The sequence below is a fragment of the Myotis daubentonii genome, chromosome 2 (assembly GCF_963259705.1).
Source record: "Myotis daubentonii chromosome 2, mMyoDau2.1, whole genome shotgun sequence".
Lineage (NCBI taxonomy): Eukaryota > Metazoa > Chordata > Mammalia > Chiroptera > Vespertilionidae > Myotis > Myotis daubentonii.
The window spans coordinates 39,779,019-39,789,196 of record NC_081841.1 but is presented as its reverse complement, the minus strand read 5'-3'; the positions used below and the strand labels follow the sequence as shown (position 1 = coordinate 39,789,196).

General features: G+C 42.6%; 1 protein-coding gene across 1 annotated transcript; it reads right to left on the bottom strand.

Annotated features, from left to right (window-relative positions):
- Positions 1 to 973: 973 nt before the first annotated feature.
- LOC132227425 (elongin-C) lies at positions 974 to 1,464 on the bottom strand. The gene has a single exon (XM_059682491.1). The coding sequence runs from the start codon at positions 1,337 to 1,339 to the stop codon at positions 1,001 to 1,003; it is 339 nt and encodes a 112-aa protein (XP_059538474.1). The 5' UTR covers positions 1,340 to 1,464; the 3' UTR covers positions 974 to 1,000.
- Positions 1,465 to 10,178: the final 8,714 nt, after the last annotated feature.

Here is a 10,178-nt window from a genome sequence, read left to right as displayed (position 1 = left end):
GGGCTACATTTTTGCCTTTTAAAAGTTGATTAAAACTCTGAATATGAAAGTATTACTTGATGTAAAGTGTAGAATGAGAAAAGGGACACAGGACCAAGTCTTGAAAAACTCCAGTTGTAACCGTACAATTCAAATGTCCCAGCTGCCTGTCACTACTTAAGCCAATTCAGCAGAGACAGGGTTGAATCATATATGAGTGTTTATTCCAATAATGCCAGCAGAATGGGAGAGCAGCAGGTCATCCGCAAAAATCTGTTCTGTTCTGCCTCCCACTATAAGCCAGCTATTTATATTGGGTAGAAGGTTGAATATTACATGGGGAAGTAGCCAAAGGGTATGCTAAATGGGCAGTTTACAGGTACTTCTGGCTGGGGATTTGCCAAGGCCTGTAGGTATGCAAAGGACTTGGGCGGGGGGGAGAGGGGGTCTTCAAAGGGCTGGCAATATGCAAAGGTCTGGAGATCTTCAGAGGGCTGCCAGCTCTGGTTTCTGCAACAAGGTTGTTAATTTTTCCAGGATAATAAGCAGCTCCCAGATGTGGAGAATGGGCCGCATTTCCAGGTGAGCTCCCATGTCCCCCATGCAACACCCAGCCAGGTTAGAATGTGCCTTCTTTTTTTTTCTTTTTTCTTTTAAAAATATATTTTATTGGTTTTTTACAGAGAGGAAGGGAGAGGGATAGAGAGTAAGAAACATCGACCAGCTGCCTTCTGCACACCCCCTACTGGGGATGTGCCTGCAACCAAGGTACATGCCCTTGGCCGGAATCGAACCTGGGACCTTTCAGTCCGCAGGCCGGTGCTCTATCCACTGAGCCAAACCAGTTAGGGCTAGAATGTGCCTTCTTTAATCAGAACAAAGCAGTCACAGTTAAGAGAGCATGATTAATATTTCTTATAATTATAGCTGGTCCCCAATATTCTATTTCTGCCCCTATCACAATCTTTTTTTTTTTTTTAAATACTGAAAAAAGTTAACAGTTTATTATAATTTATTTTATTTAACAATCTAGGAAGTTCGCAGCCATCAGCAGTTCCAGTGCAATTTCAGGTGCAATTGGGAATTCAGGAATTTCCGTGGAGCTGTTAGTGTAGCGAACCTTGTAAGTAAAATACATGCACACTTTTGATAGCACGTGTGAAGGGATCTCTCTAAAATTGACTTCATTAGTTTCATTCTCAGCAAACTGACCTGGGCCACTCAACATGGCTTTTATTGTTCCTGATGTTAATGCATGTTCTCTTTTTACAATAAATTCATGACCATCTGAAGATATCAATTTGACATACATGGCATCAGGGCCTTCACAGCCACCATAGGTTTTCTCTTCTCCATCCATTATGTTCTTATGAAATTCTACTTCGCTTGCACAGGAAGTTTAGTAGTTTCTCGTCAGTCCCGCAGCCACCGCAGCCACCGCAGCCACCGCGCCGGGTCCCGCGCACCTCCACAGCCCCCACGCCAGGGCCACCCCCCCACCCCCACAAGCCTGCCGCCGTGGGTTCCGGGGCACTTGGAGGAATCACTTCCGCTGGGTCACCGACGCTCTGTACCACGCGCGGGAGATTAGTCAATCTTTTTTTTTTTAATTTAAATTCTTTATTGTTCAAAGTATTACATAAGTCTCCTCCCCCCCCCCCCATTGACTTCTCCCTGGCCATTCCCACCCCGCAACACATGCCCTCATCCCTCCACCCCCTACTGTCTGTATCCATTGGTTATACTCATATGCATACATACAAGTCTTTTGGTTGATCTCTTACCCCCTCTACCCCCCCTCCCTCCCCGCCTTCCCTCTTAAATTGGATGGCCTGTTCAATGCTTCTGGCTCTATTTTTATTCATCAGTTTATGTTATTCATTATATTCCACAAATGAGTGAGATTGTGAGACCCCCGAAGAAGGACCCTCACTCTGTCCCACAGATCGACGGCGACCCCAATCAACAGCAGGAGACGTCACTTGATGCAAACAGCAAGAGGCTTTATTCCAGCGCGCTGGGGCTCAACTCGTAACTCACGCAGGAGCAGAGGAGTTGGGCCCTGAGCAAAGAGTCTTCCAGATATTTATAGGCAAAAATCACACATCAGGGAGGGGTTACATGCAGGAGGGTAAGAGGGGAACAAAGAAATTCCAAAGGGGTCTGGTTTGTGTCTTGACAGGGCTTGAGATTTACTCATCATCCCTGCCTGGTGTTTTCACATCCTGTTTATCTCAACGGTTGATTGGAGCCTGGCTTACTCGGCCTGCTCTTTGTGTCTGGGCTATTTTCTGGAACAGCCTTAAGGCCGTTGTTCCCTTTGTTCCTATCTCTAGGGGGGAGGGGGGGAGCCTGGGGAGTTGAGATAAAACAGGCAGCTAGGCCTGTACAGTCTGTAACATTCTTTTATTCTTTCAAGATCATGTGATATTTATCTTTCTCTGACTGATAACTTTATTTCGCTTAGCATAATGCTCTCTAGTTCCATCCATGCTGTTGCAAATGGTAAGAAATTCTTTTTTACAGCAGCATAGTATTCCATTGTGTAGATGTACCACAGTTTTCTAATCCACTCATCTGCTGATGGGCACTTAGGCTGTTTCCAAATCTTAGCTATTGTAAATTGTGCTGCTATGAACATAAGGGTGCATATATCCTTTCTGATTGTTTCTTATTTATTGGGATCTATTCCTAGAAGTGGGATTACTGGGTCAAATGGAAGTTCCACTTTTAATTTTTTGAGGAAACTCCATACTGTTTTCCACAGTGGCTGCACCAGTCCCTATCATGATCTTTAATGGCAAGGGAAGAGGGAGGATAAGACTTAAAGAGATAAGGAAATAACCAAAAAGACAGAAGGCAAGGAAAGAGAATAATCCACATGAGTGAAAAATGTTAAGCCCTGTTGTTACTGGACCTTAATACCAGGTTCTTGAGTCTCAATGTCATAGAAATGAGCACTGAACTCAGAACAAGATCAAGCAGATAAGTTTATTGAAAAGAGCTTGTGCAGTATGCACATATGCATAACCCATAGGCACAGACAATAGGGTGCTGAAGGCGTGGGCCAGGGGTGGGATAGGTGCTGGAGAGGGTCAATGGGCGGAAAAGGGGAACAATTGTAATATTTTCAACAATAAGGAATTATTTAAAATAAATAAATTAATTAAATAAAATTAAAAAGAGTTTGTGCACATGGGAATCAACCAGGAAAAGGTCGAGCTCCCTGAAGGGTTCTTGTGGATGGCTTATATAGGGGTCTTAGAGTGGGTATAGGGCTTGGGAATGAGGATGAGGTCAGTTGCCCCAAGATCATCACCTGGCAGTGGTTGATCCTTGCCTGGGTAGTCAAGATGTTTTCCAGTGGACCACCTAAAGGGCCTGTAAAATAATGTTTGTGCAAACATTCTGATTACCTTTTAATTGACAGAACAACTATTTTGCAGAACGTGATGTTAAGAAAGATGTTATCATCATACATTCTTTTCTTTAAGGATGTGGTGAGGTTTATTTAACTATGGAATTTTACTGAAAACAAGAAGTCCAGCCTCGAAGATGGAGTTCTTTCCGTCAAGATGGAGTCCAAATGTTACCCCTAGACCAGGGGTGGGCAAACTTTTTGACTTGAGGGCCACAATGGGTTCTTAAACTGGACCGGAGGGCCGGAACAAAAGCATGGATGGAGTGTTTGTGTGAACTAATATAAATTCAAAGTAAACATCATTACATAAAAGGGTACGGTCTTTTTTTTTTTTTTAGTTTTATTCATTTCAAACGGGCTGGATCCGGCCCACGGGCCGTAGTTTGCCCACGGCTGCCCTAGACTGTCTCACTGTTAAAGATGAAAATAAGAGTAAACTGGAAAACACTTTTGGATATGACAAGAAGAGGATAATTGGAGACCTTAGCTTGGAAAATCAAAGGACCAAAGTAACTGCAGAAACAGCTCAAAAATGGTCCTTTTCTGTTTAACAAGATATTGAGTAGCTTTTCAGAGACAACAGACCAAAAGCACATCATGCAACCAAAGCACATGCAGAGGAGAGAACTTCAGCCTCCAGCTGAACCCAACCAAAGTCTTACCCCTCTCTTGTTCCCCCTCCAAAGAACTAAAAGACCAGGACATAACTAGAACTTGAACACTGGAACCCTTTCAGAAGTGAAGGGTCCGTTGTCTATGAAGATCCAGTGCCGATGCCCTTTATCATAAAAGACCAAGTTGCAAATTCCTCTAATTAAAACTTACCCCACCAGCACTTTGCATACCTGTCCCCCTAAAGCCTTAAAAAACTTTAACCTAGTCTATTGAGCAAGGTGGATTTGAGGCATCATTAAGTCTCCCATCTTCCCAGTTGGTGCCTTCTCCATCAATAAATTTTTCCAAACTCTGATGTTTTGAGTTCTGGCCTTTTATCATCAGGAAAAAGAAATTGGGTTTGGTAATGAGACAAGCTAGTAAGCCAGGACAACCAGAATAGGGAAACCAAGACAGATAGTTAAATGGCCAAGCAGTCTACAGCCATCTAGTAAATCACAAAATTCTATCTCCCCTAAACCAAGAACACTCAAGAGTAAATGCTTTAGGCCTGGGCAGGTCACTTAATTGGTTAGAGCGGCATCCTTGTACACTAAGGTTGTGGGTTTGATCCCGTTCAGGGCACATACAAGAATCAACCAATGAATGCATAAATAAGAGGAACAGCAAGTCCATGTTTCTCTCTCTCCCTCCCTTTCTCTCTCTCAAAATCAATAAGTGGCCCAGCTGGCATGGCTCAGTGGCTGAGCGTCGACCTATGAGGTTCAATTCCTGGTCAGGGCATATCCTCAGGTTGTGGGTTCCATCCCCAGCGTGGGATGTGCAGGAGGCAGCTGATCAATGATTCTGTGGACGGAAGGGGCCACATGCTGACCTGACAAGCTCAGGGGAGGCCTGCATAGCAGTTTTGCAGACTCAGAGACCTAAAGTGACCACAAAGGATGGTCTGAAATTAAACTTTAACTAAAGCAGTTATGGTGGGCAGTTACATCCTAAGCCGATATCTTCACTGATAAGGTCCACCTTTACCATAACTGAGCCCATCTGTCTTTTTGCATCTATGATAACATGTCCTTGAAATGTCTGGGTAACTTGTGACTTCCCTTTTTCTGGACCCCCTGGGGCACAACCAAATGTGCTGGGCCCCAGGACAGATACCACAAATTCCTTCATTATCATGTTAACTGTTCCTGTACCCACCTAAGTATGTGTCCATCATTTTACTTTTTATCCAATCCCCGGGGTTTCCCTGCTTTGCTTTATCCCTCCTCCTTAATCTATCACCAATGAATTTCATGTAACTCACCTATGTCCCTCCTTTGATTGCAATGTATAAATACGAATGTAATCCCGCCATTCTCCGGAGCACTATCTCAATTCGTTGAGATTCTGCTTCCCTTCATATGTCGACAGTTTGGCTCAAATAAACTCACAAAAATTCTTTACAGGTTTCAATGGGTTTTTTTTACGTTAACAATTCTCTCCCATCATTGATGTTTCTAACTCGCTGTCCCTCTCCCTTTCTGTATTGAAATCAATACAAATATATTTTAAAATAATAATAATAACAAATAAAAATCAATAAGTAAATTTAAAATATTTAAGTTTTCTTTTTATTACTGATTTTAGAGAGAGGAAGGGAAAGAGAGAAAGAAGCATCAATTGTCTGCCTCCCACACATGGCCTGGCAGGGGATTGAACCTGTAGCATGGGTATATGCCCTGTGCAGGATTCGAACCCACCACCTTTTGGTGTGTGTGAGGACACTTCAAACAACCAGCACAACGGCCAGGGCAATAAATAAAAAAAATTTTGAATGGTAAATGGTTTACACTTCTTCCCAGCCAGAGAATAAAGAGCTTCAATCCCCTACTCGGGGAGCTAGAAAGCAGAAACCCAATTAATGCTGAAGTTGGAATTTTAGGGGAATATAGGCAGGTTTGGGGAATTTTTTAGAATTGGGGTCCTTGGAAAAAAACACAGGGCTGCAGACTGGGAGAAGTTACATTTCCATAAGACAAAAGAGCTGGGAGAAGTTACATCTCCATAAGACAAGGGAGCGGCAACAGTTACATTTCCATAAGACAAGGAAACTGGGAATAGCAGAAAGGTCTATATTTACAAAATAAAGGAGGAAAAAAGCCCAGAGGGAATTGGAGGACAACGAGGGAGGAGGGCCTCCAGAGTTACTATAGTAACCAATTCAAAAGGGAATATTGACCAATCAGAAGGGATATCAGGACACAGGGATTTTTTCCTTTATAAACCATGGAAACAGGAAGTCAACGCCCTCCCCACGTGGGAGTCTGTACTTGTTCTTCAATAAATTTCCACCTTTGCTATACCATCTTCTGTCTGTGGACTCATTCTTCAACTCCTACAGACAAAGAATCTGGGGAACCATCCTGCCCAGGGGAACACCGCGTGTTTCAATCCAAAAATCATGTATCAGTGCCATTTGCCAACCACGCCAAAGAACGGAAGAAGTTAAGGGACTAAATCTCATTTTGGCATATCAGCATAAAACTGATGAATATTCTACTGAGATCCTCTCCTAAGACCTCGCCTAAACTCCCAGCCTTTAAAACCCCTCAAACCTAAAATCCCTGCATGCACTCCACCTCCCAGGAGCATGCCCTCGCCTTTCCCTCCCCCTTCTTACTCCCCCCCCCCCCCCCCACCCCACTCAGGCATGCATCTCCTAAACTCCAAGGGACTCCCATGAGACTTGGAACCAGGGCAGCAATAGGCAGCAGTAGCTCCTCTGAGTTAACCAAGGCCCCCTTTTCTTTGACTTCCCAGTGAGTTAAAGTCGCCTAACCTAGGCTTCCTTTTGCTTCTTCCATGCTAAGCCCGTCCTTCAGCTGTCCCCAGTTTTATTAAACGTACTCTCATACTCACCTGGACTCCTGCTGTGAAATTTTTCCTGCATGAAGTAAAAAACCCATACACTATAGCCAGCCCTAGGCAGACCCACTCAGGGCCAGGTTCCCTGTCTAGTAACAGTAACACCAAGAACAGCAAAAAAGAGTACTGAAGAACAGTTGAAGGACTTTCACAACCTAATTTCAAGACTTACTATATAACATACAGGAAATCTGGAATTGGTGTAAGGATAAACCAGCAATATACTAATCAATGTATACTTCTGTACTTCTCGTTTAACCATATATTAACAAATATGGACGTATTTTAGTCACTGTTTCACTAAATAGCATATGGTACATACTCCCCTGATTCTTGCTTTATTCAACAGACCATAACAATCTCCCTGGGTCACCGTGACAGCTCTAAGTCATTTTTCATAATCACTTAAAATTCATCCTTATCCTATTGAAATTCACTTTGTTTGCAATTTTGGCCACTTGTGAGCAATCTAAAAGTACTGGAAAGATTCCCAACATGTAGATTGCTGGATTGGAGTATAACTTCAACATAACAAATATTGCCAGAATACTTCCTTTCATTAACACCCAGAAAGTTAATCTTTCCCCATCATTGACAATGGGTACCAACTTCTCAATCTGTGTCATCTCATTGTTGTGTTTATTGAACAGGAAAAAGATCTGGTTCATTGAAGAAAACAAATTCAAGGCCAATTTGGAAAACAGAGAACAGAAAGCTTAGCCATTGACCACAGGGTTCAGTCATCAAAAAGGAAAATAGCCCGGCCATTGTGGCCCATGAACCAAGAGATCACCAGTTGGATTCTCCGTCAGGGCACATGCCTTGGGGTTGTGGGTTCCATCCCCTGTGGGGACTGTGCAAGAGGCAGCTGCTCGATGATATTTCTCTCTCATCAATGTTTCTTTTTTTTTTTTTTTAATATATTCTATTGATTTTTCACAGAGAGGAAGGGAGAGAGACAGAGAGCTAGAAACATCGATGAGAGAGAAACGTCGATCAGCTGCCTCCAGCACACCTCCCACTGGGGATGTGCCCGCAACCCAGGTACATGCCCCTGACCGGACTCGAACCTAGGACCTTTCAGTCCACAGGCCGACGCTCTATCCACTGAGCCAAACCGGTTTCGGCTCTCATCAATGTTTCTATCTTTCTATTCTTCTCTCTTTCTCTCTCTCTAAAAATAAATACATAAATAAGAAAATAAATAAATAATGGAAAATAGTCCAGCAATTCAGGTGCTTAGAGCTTTGAAGGTGTTTTGTTTTGTTTGTGGGGGGGAGGCCTACCTCTCCTGGCACATAAGTATAGCCCCTACTTATCATCCCCCTAAATTCCTCTCAACTAAACCATAGTTCATCCACAAGAATTACTCCTCTCTTTCCCAACAACCTATCTTTGACCAACCATTCTGCAAATCAGCCAAAGTTCACCTGACTCCTCCTGCTAAGATGCCATCCTTCACAGGTTAGATTGCTCGTTTGAAGCCTTCTCATACCCAGCATTCCTGAATAAAGTTTTATGCTAACCGTGTTCTGATCCATTTTCTAAAATAGTGGTGCCTCAGTTTGTTTCAGAACTGGACCCTCTGCTGCTCAGCCCCCAGCCACATCAAGAAGAGAACATCACCCAAGACCCCTTGACACCGAGTGACACTGTAATTGATAACCCGTTCTTCTGCCGTCAGTGTGGAGCAAAGCAGCGTGGAGCGTGGACCAAGAGGATGATTGATGTCTGAAGTTGGGGACCCGTTTTTAAGCCTGTTCTGACCCATGGCAGTCCAGGTGGCTATCAGTAACATATGTCATCACACAAGTGTTAATCAGAGTACAAGCTGGTTATCAGTTACAGTGTCACTCAGAAGGTGTCTATCAGGTTTACATCTGCCATTCCTAAGGGTAGCATTCAGCTATGGCCTTATCTATATGGTGCAGCTAGGGCTTTCCCTGTGCTCTTTAATATTTCACAAAAAATAATTTTTCTACATTTCCTATAACACTCTTTAATTGTTTTCTATTGCTATAAAATTGTAACACTCTCTTCTTATTTCCTATCATTATCGCTATTACTGTGACACAGAGGCAAGAGTGTTTATTTGAGATCCAAGAAGAATTGTAATTCTGGGGGGCACCATTCATGTAGAAACCCAAATAGTGTTCCCATTAGGAGAAAGCAAGGGGCATTTATGAGAACAGAAAGGTGAATAATTACAGGAAGAGAGGGAAGGAATTTCTGTGGGTGCAGATAAGATAGCATAGTGATGCTAATTATAAAGAATGTCTTTAATTTCAGTCCTGTAGCTATGTGGGCTCTCCTGCAAACTTTGCAAATAATAGTTAGAAATACAATGTTACTGTAGGCCTCTTTCAAAGGTTATTTTGCCCAGTTTTAACATTCCAAAGGTTTTTGAGGAGTAAGACTTACAAGGCAGTTTCTCTGGGATGGCAGCTCCAACTCCAGTTTGAAACAGCTCCTTTTATATTATTTTTTTATAACAATATTTTTAAAATCAGGAATTTTTACAATACAAAAGGATACAGAAATATTGTAAAAATTTAATTTCCGCCTGGCTGGCGTGGCTCAGTGGTTGATAATTGACCTATGAACCAGGAGGGCAGGGCTCAATTCCCAGTCAGGGCACATGCCCTGGTTGCGGGCTCAATCCCCAGTGGGGGCATGCAGGAGGCAGCTGATCAAAAATTCTTTCTCGCCCTAACTGGTTTGGCTCAGTGGATAGAGCGTTGGCCTGTGGACTCTAGGGTCCCAGGTTCGATTCTGGTCAAGGGCATGTACCTTGGTTGCGGGCACATCCCCAGTAGGGGGTGTGCAGGAGGCAGCTGATCGATGCTTCTCTCTCATTGATGTTTCTAACCCTCTATCCCTCTCCCTTCTTCTCTGTAAAAAAATCAATAAAATATATATTTAAAAAAAAAAGAAAAAAAAATTCTTTCTCATCATTGATGCTTCTATCTCTTTCTCCTCTCCCTTCCTCTCTGAAATCAATAATAAAAATATATTTTTAAAAATTTAATTTCCAACTTCCAATCCCAGAAATAACCACTGTCTAATTTAATTTTCTGCCTGTACTTCCATAGCCTTGTCCGTGAATATACAATTATATTGAAAGGCAAAATTCTTTGATAAATTTGTAAAACTCTTTGATAAACGTGTAAAAGTTTGTTTGTTTTCAAATATATTTTTATTGATTTCAGAGGGGAAGGGAGAGGGAGAGAGAGATGGAAACATCTATGATAAGAGA

Coding starts and splice junctions, on each gene's coding strand:
- LOC132227425 (XM_059682491.1), bottom strand. CDS start 1,339: ATGGATGGAGAAGAGAAAACCTATGGTGGCTGTGAAGGCCCTGATGCC.